Source organism: Danio rerio, chromosome 3, assembly GCF_049306965.1.
Source record: "Danio rerio strain Tuebingen ecotype United States chromosome 3, GRCz12tu, whole genome shotgun sequence".
In the NCBI taxonomy this organism is placed as follows: domain Eukaryota; kingdom Metazoa; phylum Chordata; class Actinopteri; order Cypriniformes; family Danionidae; genus Danio; species Danio rerio.
This window is the reverse complement of record NC_133178.1, coordinates 33315001-33339502: the sequence shown is the minus strand read 5'-3', so window position 1 is coordinate 33339502 and position 24502 is coordinate 33315001. Positions and strand designations below refer to the sequence as shown.

General features: G+C 35.2%; 1 protein-coding gene across 5 annotated transcripts in view; it reads left to right on the top strand.

The window, feature by feature from the left end:
• Positions 1 to 24502, top strand: part of septin9a (septin 9a) — a 132765-nt gene that overhangs the window by 102837 nt on the left and 5426 nt on the right. For all 5 annotated transcript variants that reach the window (NM_001423665.1, NM_198911.2, XM_068216034.1 and 2 more), the window contains 7 exons: positions 6765 to 6968; positions 13394 to 13522; positions 13670 to 13751; positions 14010 to 14147; positions 16966 to 17083; positions 22398 to 22493; positions 22578 to 22674. In NM_001423665.1, coding sequence (NP_001410594.1) covers positions 6765 to 6968; positions 13394 to 13522; positions 13670 to 13751; positions 14010 to 14147; positions 16966 to 17083; positions 22398 to 22493; positions 22578 to 22674 — 864 coding nt within the window. The remainder of the gene's footprint in view (positions 1 to 6764; positions 6969 to 13393; positions 13523 to 13669; positions 13752 to 14009; positions 14148 to 16965; positions 17084 to 22397; positions 22494 to 22577; positions 22675 to 24502) is intronic.

Genomic DNA, 24502 nt, shown 5'->3' with positions numbered 1-24502 from the left:
TTTAGCATGTTTTAAGGAAAACACTCTTAATTTTCACTTATTTCTTCTGACAGTGAAAACTAAACAATGTTTTTACTTCCTCCTAAGATATTTGTACTAGAAACGAGACAAAACAAAGTAAAAAAAACATTATTTCCATTGTGATTTTCAAATTTATGTACCCGAATACTTTGACCCAGAAAACCATCAATCAGAGCAATTTAAACTATTTTGTGATACTGTATTTATATTGCAATGTTACTATAGAAAAATAAAATATTGCAATAATAATAATAATAATAATTATAATAGGATTTAGCAATAACACACTCAATTGATAAAAAATAGGGATGCACCAAATTATCAGCCAACAATTTGTTTGGTTGAAAAGGGCATTTTTTGATTTTTCATCTGAAAAAGAAAAACGGCTGAAAATACTAACCATAAAAGCCCATTCAAAGGCCAGTTTGTTGCTGCATTGACCAAAGTGCAAGAGCAGCGGAGTGTGTGTGCCTAGTCAAAGTTCAAAATAGCTCAATATTGTGCTTTGTGGGTATTCCGTTCATGCACTGGTGAAATGATGTCTCTTGTTTAAAGGTGCAGTAGGTGATTGTGTTCAGACACATTTTTTGTTATGCTGGTTGAAAGTCTCTTCACATTTCCCTACTACTGATTAAAGTAAATGATCTAAATGTGTTTATATGTATTTTTGTATTCTGAGTGAACCATAAGACTGAAAAATGTTCATCCAATTAAAATAATTACCATAAATCTGATAAGTAGCCCAAACTGCCTGTCAGCAAATGTAGATTTGTACATATGAGCATCTCTGTTCACACATATCTGCCAATGCGTGTGCATGCGCACCACGGTCAAGGGACACAAGAGAGCGCTAAAAACAAATACTATTCCACCTATCCTGCTTTACTGAGATGACGTTGGTTTTAAATTCACATTGGTTCTTTTTTTTTTACAATGACATCCTGTGTCGTGCTCCCTATATTGTTTAATGTGCTACTTTGAATAATCAGTCTGAAATGGCATGTAAGGATGGCTTAGTGATGAGTGTAATTCCTGCCTGCTGTTGGCCAACCACTTAGTATACAGTAGTTGCTTTAGGACAAAACGCATGAGAGAGTGAGACCAGCGATCTTTGCATGTATGAAGTATTGCACATTGACAAGTTTTGCTTGCTACACAGCTGAAAAGGTGCTAGTTATACTACAGTTTTTGTTCAGAATTGTAGTATTATAAAGTACATATAAAGTTTTCTAACTGGTGAATGACAAGATCTAGAGCAGGGGTGTCAAACTCAATCCCTGGAGGGCCGAAGCCCTGTACAGTTTAGTTCCAACCCTGCTCCAACACACTTATCTGTAGGTTTCAAACAAGCCTGAAGGACCCAATTAGTTTGATCAGGTGTGTTTAATTAGGGTTGGAACTAAACTGTGCAGAGCTGCGGCCCTTTTGGAACTGAGTTTGACACCTGTGATCTAGAGGGTCAATAATGTGTGCATTCTTGATTTCAGGAGGCGTGGATGCCAGGGGAGGTATTGTATTTAAAAGATATTATGCCAACCGGTTAGCATTTTGGCAAATCACCTACTGTACCTTTATTATAAGGCAATTTTCATGTGCATTTTGTCAGTAAAGCTGGTTCTTGTAAACCTCCAGCTTTTGCAGTATCAAAATAGATAGAATATGTGCGTGTGTTGGTATTGATGTATATGCTTCCTACTTTAAAGTTTAAGAAACTTTTTCTTTGGCAAGTGTATGAGAAGTTCTCCAATCTTTCTCTAACATCCTGTCAGTGGAGAAGAGCCCTTAGGAGCTTCGCATGAATGACATTAGAAAGCATCTGCATAAAATTACTTTCTTTTCCTCCCTTGTGTATATTAGATCAAGTCCTCCGAGTAAAAAAGTACATACTATTCTGCTACTTGTCTGTCTTTCCCATTGAGTTTTTATTTTTTATTTTGGACATTCATACATTGACATTGCAATGAACTTGGAGTGAGTGTAGGATATTTTTGATACTGCTTTATCTCTATTTAACCCATGTTAGCATTTGCTAAATGGCTAGACATTAACTTTTAAACACATTCACGTCAGACCCATTGTTCTTTGACAGTCTATGTTCATCAGTTTGTGTTTTCTGCAGGAGGAGATGGCTAGGATGGATAAGAGGCAGTGGGTTGAGAAAGCGATTCCCTCAGTGCCCTTACTGAATGTTAAGGAGGAGGTTTGGAAGAAACTGAGGAAGTGGTCTGTTGGCCATCACATGTGGAAGTTAGGTGTGTCTGCTCAGTGGCTCAGCGTAACTACAGTATAAACAGTGTGCTGGAGAAATATGATTCTCTATTCATGCAATATAGCCTTCTTCATAGGAAAAGTGCTGTTGGCACATGTCTGCCATCTGTTCCCAGAATACTTAATCAGAGCAGAAAGAGAGCTGGATCAGCTGTCTGAACACAGGTAAGAGTCTGAGCAGTGCAGGAAGCTCTTTTTCCATGCTGAAGTGGTGCTTTGGTCTTCATGGCTTTATAGATTTGTGTTTATGACTACTAATGGAAGCTTAGAGTGCAGTCCTGTAAGCCTATTTGTAAATTGTTACTTGGTAAAATTGTCAGTATATTTGTTATTTAGTATGTTATTAAATCAGTTATTAAATATTAAAGATAGTCAGTTCTTGTTAGATTCTTATGCCGAGTTCAGACTGCATGATTTTTTTCACACTGCATGACTATCTGGGGTAGCGTTCCGTCAGCGCTTTGTTTGCTCTGCAAGATTGATCGGCGACAGGGGGATTCACACTGCATGGCTTTACAATAAGAAGAATTGCCGACAACTTTGTCTTGGTCCACAAACTATGTCTCACAACCAAACATACAATAAGTGAAATGGAAGCAACGCAATGTCACGTAGTATATATTTTTTGTTATTAACTACATAATGGGAAAGAAGCCTTTAGTGGGGTAGAAATGTACTTCTTTTCCTCACCTGGCCTTTGAAGGGAATTAGCAATTTCTCCTAAACTTTTTTTTCTTTTTCAGCCTGATTGCTCAGATGAAACGTCAAACAGACACGGGTGCTCCTGTCAATTTTCCACTATTTTTTTTTTTCATTTCTTGGGTCCAAATGAGTGCTTTTAACTTCACCACCTGCTGTAGTTGTTTATTGGCTGTAGGCAATTGCCAATGTTATTTTCAGTCAGCAAAAATGTCTGTCAGTGTCTAATCCGCGATTCTCTGTTTGTTTCTTTTATAGTTTGTACTTTGTGATTGTTACACATGTAAACGAGCATCGATATGGCGATAGGTAAATTACAGATTTCAGGCATCTGCTGTGATTTCTCAAAACCTGTCGACGAGTCAAAATCGTGGCTAAAATCATGCAGTTTGAACTCTGCGTTAGGTTACACTGCGTTACACTACTAGTTACACTACCATGGCAAATCTCAAAAACGTCTATTTTTTATATTATATGAGCAATTCCAAAGTCATGGATGTGACATTTGCAGGAAAAATTCAAAACATAAATTCACATAGAAAGTATATGTTAGCATTATATTAAAACTTTTGTTTATATTTTTCAGAACAACTGACCACAGAGTTACGGGACCAAAAGAATTTTAATCTGTTAACATGTTTTGTACTTCAAATGACAAAAAAATATTTATTTTTAAATTCATTACTTAAACACATTCATTTTAGTTTTATTTTTTATATATTTATTTATTTATTTACACATTTAGACATTTGTTTCTATTAAATATGTATTCCTAAAAACATTTTTTTTATCATTTTGTTTATAAGTTGTGTATTTAGACATTGATTTTTATTGACAAATGTGTAATTTTGTGAAAATCTGACTCAGATATTGGAAAATTTAAATATCTGTGTGTATCCATTTCATATGTACACAAACACACACACACACTGCCATTATCAAGCATTTGTTAATCAGAAAGAATTTCTCTTTTAAACGTTAGCATTAATGCACATATTTTATGCACATAGCTTGAATAGCTGGTTGTCTGTTTTCTGTCATAAAAGATGCCCTTGTCTCTAATCACCACGTCAAGGTGAAACATGAACATCTCTTTCTGCTCACCAGTTCGGTCTTGTCATTCTGTAAACTGCGAACAAATATTCTTAACGTATCAATTACTTTTCACAACAAGTTTCTGTGCTGCCGGTCGCCCTGGTGTACCTGTAATAATGTCGTGTTGGAGAGTCTCCAGGGACGAGCGTGTCTTTTGTGAAGTGAGGAATCCAGTGGCTGTGGGTCTGTTGGCTTGACGCCCTGACAGGGTGGAGAGGAGCCGAACGGCTTTCTGAATAACTGTACCGAGCCCAGAGAGCTGCCAGTGGATCAGGTTACTGACTTGAAGAATTTTGAACCGCTTTGTCTGCTGGAAGGTCCCGCTGATCCATGGGGCTCGCTTTGGGGCCGCAGGCTTTGTGGTGGGGCCCTCTGAGGAGATGCTTGCTGGGGTTCCATTGACTTCTTTTGCATTTTCTGACTAAAATATTGTGTTTCTATCTCCTGTTGTTTTTCTAGTTTTTTCTTGCCCAGCTTTTTGTTTTCATTATACAAGTATCTTATCACTGATGTATCTCATCATTCCTGCTTGTGGAGAAAAATCTGTTTCTCACAAAAGCGAATTGATTACTGATTTTTGTCATGAAGATGGCTGCTTTATTTTCCCTTTTAAATGTCTGGTATTTCTCAGAGTTCTTTGGAAGTGTTGTGTGATTGGCCTGTGGGACATTCTTTTTCTGTAATGCACGCAATGCTGAAGAGGTAAACAAAATTGCAGAATCCAGTTTTGAAGACTGATTTGAACTGAACTTTCACTCCAAGTACGATACCTAAGTGGAGATCTCTCCTTACCCTAAGAGAATAAATAAAGGATGCTGCATTTAATGTCTCTTAACGATTTAGGTGTGAACATGTCATGGTCAGAATCAGCTTTATAGAACATAATAGATAGCACAGATTAAAAAAAAAAAATGGTAAGAAAAATGACAATGCAATTTAGAAACATTGCAGATGATTAAAGAAGAATTCAACGTCTCAATCAAGAAAATGTTAGCAGTGAATATTTGATGCATGAGAAGTTAAAATACACACCTATAAATCCATTACTTCCTTACTAAAAGGAAATAGGCTTATAAACTACTGTTTAATGCAATAAGTAAATTACATCACTCCATATTATTAAATATTTGTAAAAAATGCAATATTAAAAATACCCACAATAAGTTTTTTTAATACATTTAATATTCCCAGCCATTTTTTTTTTTGTGAACTTAGAATATTGTGAAAAGCACAGAACTCTCAGTTCTTTTATGTAAAAAGCCCTTAATACATGCAGTAGCTGCTGTATGTATAACCCAGGTGTACCCATGTATCTTCCTCTGCTTGTAAATGCATAAACATTTGTGATCAGTTTATGAGATCAGCCAGATCAGCGAGTACCAATCGAGTCATTAGATGTGATTGTTGGCCAATACCGATCTCTGGCCAATCGATCCGAGCATCCCTAACTAGTAGGATTAATTAAATTTGCTTTTTGATTACCTTTTACTTCAGTTTTTTTTATTACTGACTGTTATGTTAATCAATAAACTAAGTCCTAAAAAGTAATTTGGACAACTTTTTTTTGTGATTAAAATAATGCTTGTTACATGTTGTTGTATTTATGTATGGAAGAAAAATCATTACATTTCAGTTGGCATGCTTTTGTTCCTAAAAAGATGGTTTACTAAATGTTTTAAATTCTGTTATGATTTAATCATCCTCCACTTGTTCCAAACCTGTTTGAGTTTCCTCCTCCTGTTGAACAAAAGGAAGTTATTTTGAAGATTTTAGGAAAGTAGCAGACATTCAGACTTCCTTAGTATTTTTTGTTTTTATTATGGATATGATTTCCAGCAGTCTTCAGATTATCTTCTTTTGTATTCAGCAGAAATTCATAAAAGCTCGGAACCATTTGAGTGTGTGTGCCGAGTAATCTGATGGGGATCGATTATTGTTCTTGTTGCACCTGTGTGCAGGTTGATAACTGAAGTATCTAGTCATTTACATAACTTCAGAAAAGATTATAATAATGGTCAAAATGCTTCCATTCAACACAAAACAAATAAAAAATTGCATTCCAAATGATTTTTCCTCATTTCTCAGTCATAATATTCACACCTACAGTTATTTAGCAGTATAATCTCATTACGTATTATTTGGACTGTTGAATGTGCTTCATAAAAATGAATTTGCATTTACATCTTAATTTAAATGTGGTCAGAATGTGTCCCAGGTCACCTGCTAAATGTGGTTTTAGCAACCCAATCATTATTCAGATCCAATCTTCTTGACTTTCGAGTCTAGGGGGATCCCAACCCGGTCCCATCACAGAGGAGTCATAAGATTGTTACGCTCTAAATAATGTCAGCAGAAAAATGTGGAAAGGGGCTCTTTCACATGATGGATGCATTTGAAGAGCGATGAGAACATTTTTGGCCCAATAATACACCTCAAAAAATGGGTATTTATTTAAATCCAGAAGTAAAAATGTGCTAGCTGGCTCAATGCCGGAGGTAGTCCTCTGTGTATTATGTCTATAGTCCAGCTGTGTAGAAGCACATTCTCTCTAAGAGTTTCTCTTTCAGCTTATAAAACACCCTGTAGTGTAAATGCTGTTGACTGCGGTGGAGTGCATTTGACTGTTAACTAGTACCTTGTGATAAATGGCTCCTCATTGTGTCTTCTCTGTGTGTCTGCAGGGTCAGAGGTCACTTCCAGCTACAGCAGCAGTAGCAGCAGCAGCAGTAGCATCATGGCAGATTCTGTTATCTCAGAGATTCCCCCAACCATGTGCCTGGAGAAACCCAGCATCGACTTCAGCTACGTGGGCATCGATGCCATCCTGGAGCAGATGAGGAGGAAGGCCATGAAACAGGGCTTTGAGCTCAACATCATGGTAGTGGGTAAGTTGATTTATGAGCTAGTGTTGAGATTAGTCATGTAAATTAAATGGTACTGGAGCAGCAGAGGGGTTATTTCAAAACTCACTAGATTTATTTTAGACACTTAAGTCAAATTTAATTTTAATCAGAATTTGTGTTTTTTTTCCACCACGTTGGTAATAATAGCTTGGCTTTAAAAAAGCTCTGTAATTTGTGCATTTGGTGAAATTAAATGCCACAGTTAAATGCCACAAGTCTTTTTTTATATTCATTCATACATGTTTGTCTATTTTTGTTTGTGTGCACTTGTATGTGTTTAATCTCGAGGCTCTCGAGGCATGTGCTACTCCAACATATCAGTGTTTTGAATTTTTAGTCCATAAGGTGCAGTGTTAATTAGGTTAATTTAATAACACCTACTTTAATACAACTGAAAGTTATGAACTTGCGTATTAACTGCTACTGAAACTGCTGCTACTTCACTGACTTTTGCTCTCAGCTTACATTTAAGATACATGGTAATAGTCAGTAATACTTGACAGACTGCATACTTCTGGAAATATTTCCACTTTGACATTACTGATGCGGTGTACTTATTCATGCTTGTATGATTCCATTGGTCAAATCAGTCACCTGTCAGACTTTATGCTTTCAGTTCAGGCAAACTACAGATAGATATGATCATGACAAAAAAATATACGGTTTGTAAAGATGTCCTAACAATGCAGCTCTATGATTAGGTTTGGGCAACACACTGATTCTAATTTCAGATATAGTGTTCTCTATAGCCCAGCACCAAGTGTTTATGTGACCAATTGTCAAATCAAGCTGAACCCCTAAACCCCACGTGTGAGCAATGGTAATAATGAAGCTGGCTTTATGAACACTACTAATTAGCAAAAAGCCTCAAGAGGCTTTAAAATTTTAATACCACCTTCAGCAGTGTGTAAACTAATGATCAATAATTACATTTATTAGTAATAATGACCATCATAAACAATAATTGCACCTAGAAGAGAAGGTCATTATGTTGCTGTAGACTGCTCGTCGTTGCTAAGCAACATAGTAATGTGATGCATTAATGTATAGAACTTAATTGACTTGCAATCTTACATCTGCATATCATCACCTTGGAATTATAAGGTCCTATCTGCATTCTGAATGGTTTTGAGATATTGAGCTTCAAAGTTTTTGCATTCCATAGCAAACAGTATGTATGTAACTTTGTTTTTAAATAAAAATTCTTAATGTAAACAACTTATATATAAATTAAACATCCCATAATGTAATAAGTTGTCAATAAATAAGAATGTCAATAGCTCATTTCAACTCAAATTCCGATTTTGTTAATGTATCCAATTTTTTTTATTTTATTTTTTTATTTTTTATGGCCCTCTTACATCATCTTTTAAAAGTCACTCATATGCGATTGTCTGCATTTATACTGGACACTGCAAAAACACAATGACCAGGAAAAAAAAGAGCAGGTGCTGACAAACAGCTGATAATAAAAGAGCGCTCTTTTCTTTATTCCTGTATTTTAAATACAGGGTTTTATTTAAAAAATAATTTTTTGATAAGTTGTTTTACTATAGTTTATGACAGAAAAGTCCTCATTGGCCATCTTCCTTTAATCTAAGCCTTTTAGAAACAGTAGCCATTTTAATGTAATGTCCATGGCAGGATGTATGCAATAGTTTTATTTTAGTTTATATTGGTTACGTGGCAGAAATTGCACTCTCTCTCTCTCTCTCCTTCTCTCCTTCTTGTTAACATGCCTAAATACTTGTGTTACATGACAATATAAATGCTTTGTGTGTGAGATTTAAGGTTTGGGACAAGTCTGTTCTAAAATGAAAGCGTCAGAGTTTTTTTCATTTGCTACAGTTTTTAATGAAGTGCCACTCGCATATCGGATACATTTTCACATATGATCAAGGTCTGAATCGCATTTGAGTAAATCGGAATCCATATGATTTTAGTTTTTTTCCCGTTTACACGTACATGGGCCATATCCGATCTGTGCCCCATGGGAAAAAATAATCAGAATTGAGTCACTTGAACCATGCAGTGTAAATGCAGCTCATGTGTATATTGCAAGGATGTGCACGGTCTAGGTGACTAAATGATACAGCTCCTACTAGTTGACACACAAAATATATTCAGATAATCATTATTCTAACTCTGTTAGTTATATTTGTCATATTTAACAAAAATGTATACTAAAATAAAGTTAAAATAAAATGTTTGGGAAAAAATGCATTGTTTCTAAAAATGGTATCTGAGTGCAGGCTACCTTTTTACTTCTGACCTTGCCTGTTTTCCCTATGTTAGTTGCGGTGAGCTCTAAAATGATCATGTGAGCAAAGAGTCGGAATAATCAGAATTATAAGGGAATGAAAACATGTCTGAGAGCTTTTTTTCTGGAATAAAACGTGATATAGATGAGCTGCAGCTCACTCTGCTGGATAGAGCTGTCTATCCTGCAACCCTGGAGGTGATACGTGACCTGGATGGCATGTAGTAATTGAGCTTGGTTGACCTGCGGTGCCCTCAGTTTAAACTCTGCATTAGTTTGTGTTATTCAAGGTAAGTGTGGCCCGCTATCCACAGCTGTCCAGGTGCTTTACAAAACTCTTATCAACTTGATTATCTACACTCCTGCAGAGGGTGTCCTGACTTTCACCAGACCATATTGATATGTTAATTTCACTGAAAACCTATGGCCTGAGTAAGTTAAATTGCATTACAAACATTATAACCTACATTAACTATTTTTAAAGCCGTTTAAATGCTATTTCTTTATCTTAACATTCATACTTGTATTTAATGCTGGCAAACATTATATAAACAATGAATATTTCTCTCAGATTATTCATTGATTTTATTTTGTTTGTTGTACTGCAGTGCTGTTATTAAGCTATGCACTGCCTGATGCTCTTTTTTTTAATTTTTAAGAACCCTTTAAAATTGATAATAATAACAATAATGCGAGTCAAGGACACGGCATATTAGTTTAATTGACAAGTCTGTTACAAAATGTCTGTTTAAATGACCCTTACCGCACATCCCTAGTTAAATTAAATAATTGGCAAAGAGTCTGGGGCACCTGGTGCTATTTTTCTGTTTCAGACCCAGCTGAAACAGTTGTTCTATTAAACTTCTTATGATTTATTTGGTGTTTATGAGGGGAAATAACTAAGCGCAGCACTGTTGAAAACAGCTAAATGAACCTGTACTTACACAAGTCTGCAGCTGGATTCTCACATGTGGTTCTCTGGGTCAGTGTGGCCAAACCTGCTGTTGACTTAACCCAGTCAGAGCTGAGAGAGCCAACCCTCGGCATCGGCGTTCCCATTCCCAGCTGCAACTCCTGTCTCTCATTCCATCCCATTTTCACGAGGAAAGTGTCAAAGCAGAAAGGGGCTCTGTTTGTTGGCAGTATTGGGGAGTAGGAATGCAGCAGGGCACATCTGAATCCAATGTCAGTGGTGGGATTGAATGACAGGGAGTTTAAAGAGCAAGAATTAGCAACCCTGCCCCGTGCAGAAAGGAGCAGGCACTCATTACTTCAGTGTGATGAACCCAATGCTGACGGATGTGAGTTAGCGGAAACCACAGCTAAACACAAGCTCCTGTTAGTAGGAGCCAATGGAATGATCGTTTCATTCAAACCAGAGAACAGGCAGAGTGGAAGCTACACTCATGAAAAAGACCTCCAGTGCATATAAATAGTATTCTTCTACTTTGGAAGCTTTTGTATCTAGTGGCTCTTATGACTCACTGCTTTTCTTGTGATTTTTGAAAAAAAAAAAAGTTTATTTATTTTATTTATTTTTTTGCTGCTTTGGATAAAATGCGTAACTAACACGGTATCCTAGCAACACATGATGTCACAAGTTTCCAGCAACAAGCAATCTGGGTGTCCATACCAAACACAACCTGACAGAATCACTGAAACACCATACATTCAGAAGCGCAGAACAGTGCACTGCACTCCCAACCTAACGGACAGGTGTATAATTCAATTAATATACATTTAACATCATTAACATTATTAAAACTATATTCTGAGAGACTGATGTGGTCGACTTGAGTCACTTCTAACGTTCATGTTTACTGTACACTCACCGGCCGCTTTATTAGGTGCACCTTACTAGTGGTTGGACTCCCTTTTGCCTTCAGAACTGTCTTAATCCTTCGCCGCACAGATTCAACAAGGTACTGGAAATATTCCCCAGAGATGTTGGTCCTTATTGACATGATAGCATAACACAGTTGCTGCAGATTTGTTGGCTGCACATCCATGATGCGAATCTCCCATTCCACCACATCCTAAAGGTGCTCCATTGGATTGAGATCTGGTGACTGTGGAAGCCATTTGAGTACAGTGACATAATTTTCATGTTCAAGAAACCAGTCTAAGATGATTTGCGCATTGACATGGCACATGGTCAATTAGTACTAATGGGCTCAAAGTGTGGCAAGAAAATATCCACCACACCATTACACCACCACAAGCCTAAACTGTTGATACAAGGCAGGATGGGTCCATGCTTTCAGGTTGTTGATGCCAAATTCTGACCATACCATCCGAATGTCGCAGCAGAGATCGAGATTCTTTAGACTAGGTGAGCCTGTACGAATTGTAGCCTCAGTTTCCTGTTCTTAGTTGACAGGAGTGGCACCCGGTGTGGTCTTCTGCTGCCGTAACCAATTCGCCTCAAGGTCCGACGTGTTGTGCGTTCAGAGATGCTCTTTAGCATACCTTGGTTGTAACAAGTGGTCATTTGACTTGCCTTTCTATCAGCTGGAACCAGTCTGGCCGTTCTAGTTTTCAAGTGATTTTTACTAGATGTCATATTGGACATACAAGATTAACTCATGCCTTTTTGCTCAAATATGAAGACCCCACTCAATGTTTGTAACTCCTCTGACTGTAAGGAGGACATTATACTAAATGTCAACTCCTCTGACATTTAGTATACTTTATCTTGCCTCTTATATTTTAGTATTATGTCTATTGTTTGTGTTTTACTCTTTTTATGTTGCTGGTCTCTGTGAGTTACCAAACAAATTTCGTTGTACAACTACAATGACAATAAAGTTCTTTACTTTACTTTACTTGTAAAACACATTTTACTGGACTGACCTGCTTGTAATGATTCCAGAAGACATTTTATGAAATGAACTCTCTTAAGGACATTTTTAACGTAGTGACACCTGGAAAAATGTTAGAATTTTTATTATGTATTAACACTAAAACTCTTATTTAATTTATGTTTTCATTTGTTTGTTGTTTTTAATTGTATATTTGTTATTGAAATATTGTTGGCATGAAAATAGCCTTGGTTGCTGACATAGCATTAAATTAAAAATACTTTACATTCTCTAGTGGATGAAGATCTAGAGTTTGTCTTGTCCACCGCATTATTGTTTTAAGTCAGTATTACTTTATGTAGTATTTATTTTGACGTACAAGCAGCTTCTTTCATAACCACAGAATGTGATGCTGCCACCGCTGTACTTCATATTGGGTATAGTCTGTTTGTTATGGTGGACCACTTTTGGCTTTCTCCAAACAGGGTGTTTAGTCTGACGGCCAAAAAATGGCTTAATTTTGGTCTCATGAAACCATAGAAGCTTCTTCCAGCTGGCTGCAGTGTCCCACATGCCTTCTGGCACACTATAGCTGAGATGCCATGTGACATTTTTTACAGTGGCTTTCTCTTTGCCACTCTCCCATGAAGCTGTTAAGCTGTTTCAGCCAGTAGATATCAACTCTTCCCAGTCTCATTGGTCTCTCAGTTTTTAGAAATCCCTTGGAAGATTTACAGACATGCTCTCTCTGTTAATTACTAATTTACTTGTATACTAGAATAGTATTATAAAAAATGATCACATTGGTAAGTATTTATTCAGTATACTTTGTCTATAGTTTTGTTTCTTTGATATCAAAGATGAGACCTTTTAATCTTTTAGGACATTGGGAAATCATTGAGGTTTATAGTCTTTTGCTTTCTTGCAGTTTTGGTAGTCGTGATACAATACCCTTCAACCAACTTTTATAGCAAGTTAAGTAAGTTTAATAACTTGCATTTGCTGACATTGTAAATGGTTGCAGAATTATTACTGGTCATAACTATACTATGATGACATACTATGATTTCACCCTTAACTTTCACCTTAGTTGTATAGAAATGATTATGTAGATATGAAAGTATAAATAGTGTATAAAAGACCCAGGGTCCGGCGAATAAACGTAGTTAAGGACTACTATTATAAAACAGTTCTTTCTGCCATAGTTCTGTATAACTGCATTAAGTTTTTTTTTTTTTTTTATCATTTTAATAAAACTCTGACTTTCGCCCAGAAGGAAAGTAAAGGCAAAATTATTATGGTATATTCCAGTCTTAGTCAACATGAATTGTTCTTCATGTGTGCAGGTCAGAGTGGTTTGGGGAAGTCCACACTGATGAACACGCTCTTCAAGTCTAAGGTGAGCCGTAAGTCTTTCATGGGTACAGCTGAGGAAAAGATCCCCAAAACCATCGAGATCAAGTCCGTCAGTCATGGTAAATCTGCACAGCTGGAGTTACAGTTTTTTCTAATCGTCATTTTACACATTATTCATACATTCAAAGCATGCTAGTTCATTCACACATGATTTCAAAGAATGCAATCAACCACATGAATGCATTAAAATCTTGATTCAATTTCAGACATTGAGGAGAAAGGAGTTCGTATGAAGCTGACTGTCATAGACACACCAGGGTTTGGGGACCAGATCAACAATGAGAATTGGTAAAGTAGCTTGACCATTTGTTTATGATGTCTAGTTTAAATTTAAAACATGCTCCATTTGTCAGGATATATTCTTGTGAATTAAATGACAGTTTTAACTAAACTCTATAAAAACAAAACCAAACCAATATCACCAACCATCCAAGGGAAACTGATCATTTATTATACAATAAAATCTACCTGGAATGTCTCCAACACTTAGTAGACATTTTAAGCAAAAAAAAAAAAAAAGTCATTACATTTAGTCTCTGTCAACAGTTGGCAGCCCATAATGAAGTTCATCAATGACCAGTATGAGCAGTACTTGCAGGAAGAGATCAACATTGACAGGAAGAAGAGGATCCCAGACTCACGAGTGCACTGCTGCATATACTTCATACCACCCACAGGACACTGGTTAGTAATGCATTTTCTTACTCTTAAATGTGAGAAAATGCTTCCAGCGCATGATGCATTAATAATTGTTTACATGTCATTGAGTGAACTTTGAATATGCAAACTGTAATGGCTTCATATACCTTGCTTAATATGCCTTGTAATGCATATTTATAAAAATATCAGCTCTATTGTGTTGAGTAAGTGTTGTAGACTAGATCATTTATTCAGATGTGGCTTGTCTATAGATTTTTATTTACTAAAATTGTAGGAATGTCATGGCTCCCAGAGGGTGGTGCTGTTCATCCTGCAAAACAAAGTGATGTTCAGTGTTGATTGTATGTAATTTATTAAAATATGAAACCTTAAAAACTAACCCTAACCCAAGATCCAGAAAAAAATTTTCTTCGGAATATATTTTTTTGAGAAAAAGGAACTGTCTGGGCATCTGTCAGTTTAATCATTTTAACCATAAAAACCTGACCTGCTTGTAAATTTGGTGTTGAGTGCAGTCACCACACTTCTAATTTTAACAAGACCTTGTATAACACATTACTGCTGGACCTTTGGCTGGACAGGCTTTTTTTAACAATGTGATATTTACAGAAATGCTTAGCAATAGAGCAGTTTCCCCCTAACAATATATTTGTTTGGGATTTTATAGAAACATTATATAAAATGAAATGTTCTTCTTGAGGAACTATTGTTTGCATAAGGGATTTGTATTTATCGTTTACCGTTAGCACATTTTCTTGCTAATAATCTAATAACAAGTTTGTGCCAAATGAAGTGGGTGGTCTGTTCTGTTGTTTGTCTCTGATAGAGAATCATTGTATATGCTTGTGTGTTTATTGTTTTTTGTTGGACGGTATGAGTCTCCAGACATTCAGTATTATTATTATTATTATTATTATTATTATTATTATTATCAGTAATATTATTATATTTATTATATTATATTTATAGCAACCTTCAAAATAAAAACAATAGCTAATCTATATTTATGTGGACTTATAACAGATGCTCTCTGTAGTGCAGAGTAAATATTGATAGACCAATTACCTAAATGAAGTTTAGACTAAATATTGATTTTTATTTATTGATTATTCTGAGCTTAATCTGTGAAGTACAAATGATGGACAGGGTTGGGGCGAATGCTTTTAAGAGAGGTTGTCATTTCTAGTTTAAAATAACATTTTTTGTTTGTTTTCTTGCTGAGCTACAAAAAACCAACTGTAATTAAATGTTTCATTAAATGCTAATTGCAAATACATAAATAAATATTTTGTAAAAATGGAAATACTGTCACTTGACAGATAGAGCACAATGCAGAAGACACCTGCAAATCAAGGCAAAATCAGGTCTATCTTGACTAGTGTAACTCCATACTGTTGTAAATTAGATTGTTTTTACTTTAATAAGTTCATTTTAAAACAAAGTATACTGTATTAGTTAATACAAAGCAATCTTTTTAGGCTATTTTTAAATATTAATAAATAAATTAAGAATTACTCATGGCAGCTATGTTTACCTTCGACCCACTAGCCTCAATCTAGTTTGGTCTTTGGCCCTTTATAAAAAACTTTGGACACCCCAGGTTCAAAATAATAACAAATCAACTGTATTCATGTGGCAAAGCTCTAAATTCTTAGCATTATTTCTCCAGTCTAAAGTGTCACATGTTGTTTCAGTTTATGCTCAAGGCATATTTCTTATTATAAAAGCTTAAATACTTTTTCACAGTTTATTTCATGTGGATACTTAGGATTCTTTGATACCCCAGATTCTTTCCATAGATATATAATTCAACATTTATTTGAAACAGAAAAACATTGAAGATTTCTGTTGCTTTTGAAAAATTTGATGCGTCTTTGCTGAATAAAAAATCTTACTGACCCCAATTATTTAACAATAGTTTGTGCTCTAAATGCATAGTATATCTGTGTTTCATGCACATAAGTTATGCATATGAATAACGCTGTTTGATGAGATATTGAAAGTCCATGTCACTGTAACATCTAAGACATAAGATTGTCCGTCCAACCTTTTTTTAATAATAAAAAAAGATCTGAGAGCCCTGAACACACATGCCAGACACACAACCATGGATGTGGAGTCCTGATGCCCTGTAGCGTGTGTTGCAGTGCTTTCAGTGGGCCGCTGTGAATGACTGACTGTTTCATGTCCATCCAGCACTGCAGATGTCACCGCTCCACAGCTGCATTCTGGCTTTCAACAACTCGGCTAATTAGAGTCGAACAGTCAGCCATAGAGACTACAGTCTGCATCCGCTGCTGTCACACTGCGGGAGATTCATTCACTTCTGAGAAAAATAGCTGTGTGCCTTTTCCTTTCACATTCACAGGCCTCCTTACACCCCTGTAAAAAGCACTGCGTGAAGAATAATTCCATGCCCAAGTGTTTTAAGAGCATGTGTATTTTGGGTGGTTTTCGCCCTCTGGTGGTCATTGTGCAGTCCTGTTAATTGCATTGTAAGATTAAAAGGATAGTTCAGCCAAACATTTACTCGATCTTTACTTGTTTCAAACCTTTAAGTGTTTCTTTCTTCTGTTGAATGCAAAATAATACATTTTGAAGAAAGCTGAAAATCTGTAAACATTGGCTTCCATAGTACCTTTTTTTTCTACTGTGGAAAGCAAGTTACAGGTTTTCAGATTTCTTCAATACTTTTGTGTTCAAAAAGAAAAAATAAATTCATAAGGGTTTGGAACCACTTGAGGGAGAGTAAATAGTGAGTAAATTTCCATTTTTTTAAATGAAGTGTCCCTTTACTGAAATGGGTTTAAGATGTGTCCATCTTTTTGTTTTTTCCCCACAGTCTTAGGCCTTTGGATGTAGAGTTTATGAGGCGTCTCAGTAAGGTGGTGAACATAGTTCCTGTTATCGCTAAGGCTGACACTCTGACTTTAGAGGAGAGAGACTTCTTTAAAAAGAAGGTAAGCTGACGCTGATGGCCTTGCAGGTAATGCAACTACGGTACATGCACTGCAACTGCGTTTTAGGCATCCCGAGTTTGAATTCAGGCTCGCGGACCTTTGCCGATCTCACCCTCTGTCTCACTGTCTCTCTTCAACTTCACTTACTGACTAACTGCTACTATTGTTCTAGCACAAAGACAAAAAAACAAACAAATCTTATGTAAAAAAAGAAGCTACAAAGGTAAGCTACAAAAGTCAATGTGCAGGGCTCGAAATTAACTTTCTTACTTGGTTGCACCGGTGCTCCTAACCCAAAATATTTAGGAGCACCAGAAAAAATTTAGGAGCACCAGAAAAATTTTAGGAGCACCCACCAAAAATGAATGATATATTTGACAAGTTGTATATTAAGGGATTTATTGTATTTGAAAACAACATCAATTGGGACTAACAAAACCAGAAGCAACTATCTAACTAACGTTAATAATGACTTAATATTTGTGCAATAATTCCAAAATGAATGTAGAATAATTATAAAATATTAATGATGACGATGATGACACTAATACTAATAATGAATTATATTTCTCATTTTCATGCTAATGCAAGTTATCTGCTATATAAAGTCCTACTGTTACTTTATGAAAAATAAATTGATGGATTGCATCAAACACAAATGAAGCATTGTAGTAAGAAATATTTATTTTGTACTATTGTTTTTATATGCATGTCAATTTAATAAATAATATTTCTGCTACAAAACAAACAAAATACTATAATAAATCATTTAATTCACTGCTGAAAGCTGCAAAGCAGTCAGTAATTAAATAGAAAAATAATATACACCTCAAGAAAGAACGGACAAAAGAAAGGAAGAAAAGTCTCACTATTAAAAGTTTTGATTTCGGTTCGTGTCGTTTTAATGCTCAGCCTGGTTACGTGCTAAATTACATTTTTCTGTGTTTGCGGAAAAGCATGCGAGTCAGCCGGACCAATATATGAGGGGGAGCAGAGCAGGATTCTCCCGATGACCACCGGCGCAATACTGTTCTTTGTTATAACCCGCATCAGTTTAAACTCATTAAAGGCAAGCTTCTTTGGCGATGGTGTTTTAGCAGACATTTGCGCTGTTGCAGCCTGATCTCACGGGGAAACGTATGAAAAAGTTACGAATTGCCATGAGATTGTGTTGGCTGAACATGCAGTGCATGCAATGCATCGAGATTCAGTGCACTTTTCACTCTTCAGCCGGTTGCATTCCCCGCGGTCACGAAAGCTCCCTCCCTGTCATCTGACAGCGGAAAGTCTTGAGTGATTGACAGCTAATATGAACCAATATGGCAGTTTTACCACGTTTTTAGAAAAAAACCAAAACAGGTCGCACTACAACCATTATATGCAGTCGCACGAATGCTCCCAATTTATATTATGAGGTCGCATAGCTTAAATTTTGGGCGCATATGCGACCAAAATGGTCACAATTTCGAGCCCTGATGTGCCACAGTATTTTTAAGTTGAGACAAAATACTTACTGAAAGATAAGCAGGAATTTTGGTTGACTGCCATGTTGTACAGCTGGTATTGTTCTTTATTGGAAAGATTTTGTCAGCATAAAACATTTTGTTGAACGGAATTAAATGTGGTTTGCTAAATCTTGTCAAGTTAAATAAATGTCAGGACAGTACTATTCTAATATCATAATGATAGGGGAATAAATCTGTTGTTCAAAAGACAAAAATGTAAAATAATATGACTGCTAATATATGTAATTTTTCCAAGTCGGTTATCTTTCAATAACTTTTATAAAGGTTTATGACGGGTGAGATGGCGTTAAAAACCTTCATGGTATTTAATAGGGATGCTCTGACCAGCATTTTTGAGGCCTATAATGATTCCTTGTCATCATGATTGACCAGTACAGAGAACTGATTCTGATTCTTCATGCTTTATAATGCATCAAGTATATTTTCCCTCAAAGTATGTTACTTAAGTGGGGATCTCGCCTTACCTGAGAGAATAAATCATGTTGCATATAATTACTTTCACATGTCTCTTAAAACCATTTAGTGTGAACATGTCCTGGCCAGAAGCAGGTTTACAGAATAAAATAGATCAAAACAATTAAAAAAATGCTTGACAATGCATATTAGAACCATTGCAAATGATGGAATAATCATTTAACATGTCTCCCTGAAGAAAAAGTTTGGAAAAGTTAAAATGCACACATATACATTTATGACTTATTTAGTAAAAGTAAATAGGCCTAAAAACTAATAAAAAAAGTTCTATTTATTTAACCTAACAGCTGTAATGTCTGAACATCAATGTGCCTCTCGTGATCTGTTCTCTTGCTCATCCACCATTCGTTCTTGTCGCCATGATTTGCGGGTCTAACAGAGCAGCTATGAATATGCGGGAGACTTGCGTATCTTCCGGCAGAGGTCTTACTGTTGGATGAGACGACCAGATAGGCGAGTTGATCGAGTCATAAAATGTGATTATTGGCCGATGCTTATCTCTAGCCTATCGATCGGTGCATTCCTAGTATCTGAGTTAAGAATTTATTTCAAATGTTTTATAGACAGAACTGTGAGGAATATATACATAAGAAACTTTGCAAGAAAAATATAAGCATGTTGTACTACATGACTTTTTGAGTTTTCTAAATGATTTCTTGAAAATAGCATAAACATTTTTCAAAATCTTGTTTCCATATACATTGTTAAAGTCAGGTTTGTTAGTTCAGCCACATTTACAGACATGCAGAGAATTGGAATTACTCTCAGACCCTGGGTGTATACAGATAACGCAAGAACTCGAAACAATCATATAAAAATACAAATAAGATCAATAAATTTAAAAGAAAGATACTAAATATAAAAAGAGCATGAAAAAGAACTTTCCATGCAACACATTTATTAAATACTATTCCTTTTCTTTATGGTAGGCATTGTATTTTCTTTTCTATGTTTAAGATGTACGAATTCATATCTAACAAAGAGATGGACTGAGAGGTTTTAAATAACAGACAAAATACAGTGCGGATCTTTGTGCTGTGATCCCCATTGGAATACTCTGAAGACCACAAACCAATGCATTGATGCGTGGAGGAACTGGTACATGCTGTCATGTTGTTATTCTAGCTGAAGTTGGCAAACTGACTCTTTTTCTTTCCTAAGAGGTTTCCAAGATTGCAGATGGTGTCTAGTCTACTACTCCTGCAGAAACAATACTGCTTATTTATAATGTGAGGTTTGATTACTTCAGACAATTCACACAGCAAAAAAAAAAGTATTTTTATTATGCTGAAACAAAGTCAGTGTAAGAGTTTCTGCAGTTTTTGAGTAATGGTATGAGACTGAGGTGACACATGGTGTGATGAGGTGTATGTAAGCAACATCTGTTTTGGGGTTGTTAGTTGCATTTCACATAGCAGAAAGGAAGGGATTGCCAACGTCAGCAACTGCTTGTGCTGGCGTGTTTTTTTTTGCATGAGTATTAAAACAGAAATACTCTAGACCTTTCTCTTTTTTAAAAAAAAAAAAATAAAAATTGGCTGTCAGATTTCAAAACGTTTTTTCTTTACCAAGGACAAAAAAATCCCAAAGTAGTTTCAGAGAAGTCCATGATCACTATGTGTTGTCTCTTGCAGACTGTTGTAGCTCTGAGGGATGTACATTGAGTTCAATTTCCTGTACACCGTAAATCCCAACAGTCAACTTTATCAAATTAACTTAAAATTTACTGAAAGTTAACTCATTTGAAAAGAGTTTTGAACTCTGTGTTGAAGGTAATGAGTTAATTAAATACCTTATTACTTCAACTTAAATGGACTAAGCTCACAGTACTCATAGATTAGTTTTTTTTACTCAATTGGTTTGTAACAATCAGTTTTCTCAAACAGTTTGAGTTGCCTTAACTTATTGGGTTTTACAGCACTCAATTGGTTTGAGTTCTCTTCATTTTTTGTGTTTACTGTGCTGAAATTGCTTCATATACTCAAACGGATTAAGTTCATAGTACTTATTAGGATTAGTTTTTGAACTTAAATGGTTTGTTGCAATCAGTTTCATAAAATGTACCCTAACTTTTGGGGTTTACAGTTTACTGTTATCTATCAGATTAAACCATAGATAAAAAAAAAACTTTAAAGATCCTGTGAAGTGCTTTGTAAAGTGCAGTTTTTATTTTTATTTTTATTTTTTTTTATGTGTGATGTAAGTTGAACTGAAACATAAATAATGGGCAGAAATAGAGTAGCCCTTTCTCTTTTTAAAAACAAAACAGGCAATAGCATTTCATTTTTATCATAGCTTTTGCAGTAAGAGTAGTTAAGTTTAAGCGCATACAGCAATCACATATCGCAAGGGGATGGTGCATGTTAGATACTAGAGAGCATTTGTTTGGTCAGGATTTGATGAAAAACTGAAGTATGCGGTGATATAAAAAAAATGGTTGATTCATTTAGGTGGAGCTTCTTTTAATGCAAATTCTGTCACTTTTTGGAGCACACTAGTTTATAGAAATCCTTCAAATTAACATATTGAGTCCACCATCCAATAACTTTGATTTCAAATGGATTGTTAATGGACAAAACCCCCATAAAGTTTTGTAAGTTTATTAGTTGTGAAAATATTCTGTTTGATATTATAGCTGTGTGGTTAAAATGTAGTGTTTGTAGTTTAATCATTGAAGAATAATAGGTTGTAAATAATAAATGAAGAAACCATGTTTTTAGTCTTAAATACAAAAGAAAACAGTATTTAGTGAAATAACTCCTGTTCGAAAACATTTGCTGTTTTGGCCATTTGTCATTTTCTGCAAAAAAAAAAAAAAAATAATAATAATAATAAAGAAATCCTCTAAATAACTTGGGATTGGAAATGATGACATTGTGCTCGCGCAAAAGACAGGAAATGTGAATGGCCCTACCTTAATAGCCTCAGTCATAGTTAAAATCAGCCTTTAATCCTTTGTGCGTGCGTGTTGTGTACAAGCTTGGAATTTTTAACTAGAGCACAGTTGGCATAACTTTTAGTTGCAGCAGTTTTGTTCCATGCAGAAGCTCGTGTTGAGAGGCCTTTATGCCTAATTAACCGCAACGAATTAAAGCACGATTAATACCGAAATAGGTTAATCATTGCATCCCTATTAATGACATTTGAATTTTTAATTTGCAATTGGAATTTGAAATGGTATAGAATAAAACAAACATTAACATTTTACTTGTATACCTAATAAATACAGTACATTCAAAGAAACGGTAGCTTGTCTATGATGCTTGAAGGTCTATTCACGTTTGGCCCATGTACTTTGCTTTAATTTTGTGCAGATCAGGGAAGAGCTTCGAGCCAATGGGATTGACGTCTATCCACAGAAAGAGTTTGACGAGGATGCAGAGGACAGAATGATTAATGAGAAAATAAGAGTAAGCTTGCACTACAAGAAAAAAAACATTCGTAGTTCATTGAAAACATGGTGATATTATTTGGTTCTTTCTAATCTCCATTAGGAGATGATCCCTTTCGCAGTAGTAGGAAGTGACCAGGAGTACCAGGTCAATGGGAGACGACTCTTGGGAAGAAAAACAAAATGGGGAACCATTGAAGGTATTGTGACTCTTTTGGTCTCAAAAGCCTCTTTAGAGAAGAAAGAGAGAAGGTGATTAGCGGACTATGCAGACAGCAAGCGTTCCAAAAGCACATCAAGGGAGCTCATTAACTGCAGACGCACGGCTGTGAGTCAAACATCAGAAAGGCTTATCCTCTGTAAATGAGGAGCCACTCACAAGAACATTGAGTGAGTCATGTTGACTGCCGGACAGTTAAAATGCCTTTATCATGAGTGCCTGCAGGGATGTGACCCATTGATGATGATGACATCACCATTTTCCTTGCTTAAGGATGATTGTAAAGGAAGTCAAGTACTTAAGTACTCGTAAAAGCAGCAGGCGAGATCATATATTGCTTGCAGTCAATTTTAGAGTTGTAATTCTTTTTATTTTATATAGTTATATAGTAATATATTGAAGTATAAAATAATACATGCAGTAATGTTTTAATGTACATATTCTCTAGCTGCTCTTCACCCACACACTCTTTTTCCTAAATGACTGCTATTCAGCTGCTTGTTAAATTTTGACAGGTATGATCACAGCAAACATTCAGCTCTGCGTTCGACTAAGAAAGAGCAGTTGACATGTAGTAATGAAGCTTCAGTCTTTAGTCTTCAATCACACGATTTTATTATTTCGGTTAACAAAAAGTTCAATTACTGTTAAAACAGATTGAAGTTTGAAGACATAAACTGATGTCTATGATAGCGATCAAAGTAGATTAAGTTGCTTGGTTTTTTCAACAGATGGTTGTTCATTTTCTTGCTATTCCAACAGATGAGGGAAAGAAACTATTTAAAATGCATTTTCTATTCATGCATGTTCATTTAGAAGATTGAAGAATTACTGATTTCATCTAAAATTGAAACTTGAATTTTGTGAAGTTATGTATGACTCATTAATTTAAATCCTTAATTCTGACCTGTATATTTAAATTATTAACACTCTTTTGGAAACATTTTAAAAGAAATAGAATTTCACAGTACTGTTAGTTGGAGAGATGATTTCTTTAATATTATTGTTTTAATTACTAATCTATAATAACTAAGTTTGTCTTTGTCACACTGACAGTAAATAATATTTTACTCATCATTTTGCAAGATACAAGTAAAGTGCATTTTAAAGGCTTAACTAGTTTATTATTAGGCACGTTATTGGAGAAGACGGGTTTGTTTGTATCTATTAAAAAAATATATATTTTTATATGGGTTTTATATGGGTTTGTTTGTATATATAAAAAAAAAAAAAAAAATATATATATATATATATATATATATATATATATATATATATATATATATATATATATATATATATATATATATATATTTAAAAAGCTAATAATATGAACCTAAAAATAGATTAAAAAAATTTATTCCAACCAAACTAAAAGAAATAAGAATTTCTCCAGTACAAAAATACTGGGGATGCTCCGTTCGATCGGCCAGAGATAATTACATTTTATGACTCAATCGGTACTCAATAATCTGGCCGGTCTCATGAACCGATCACAAGTGTTCATTTATGAGTTTAAAAGCAGAGGAAGAACCATTTTAACGTATGCATCAAATATGCATTCCAAACTTTGTTCATTAAGACATGTTAAATTCTTCTTTCATCATTTACAATGTTTCCAAATTACTTTGTTAGTCATTTTTCTTACCAAATTATTTATACCGTTATACCGTAAACATTTTCTTGCAGTGTTAAACATTACTTGGCAAATAATTGAAAAAGTATAGCATTTGTAAAAGCTGTATATATTTGATATAATATATTTTAATTAATAATTTGTTGAAGAAAAATATATAAAATGCTATTAT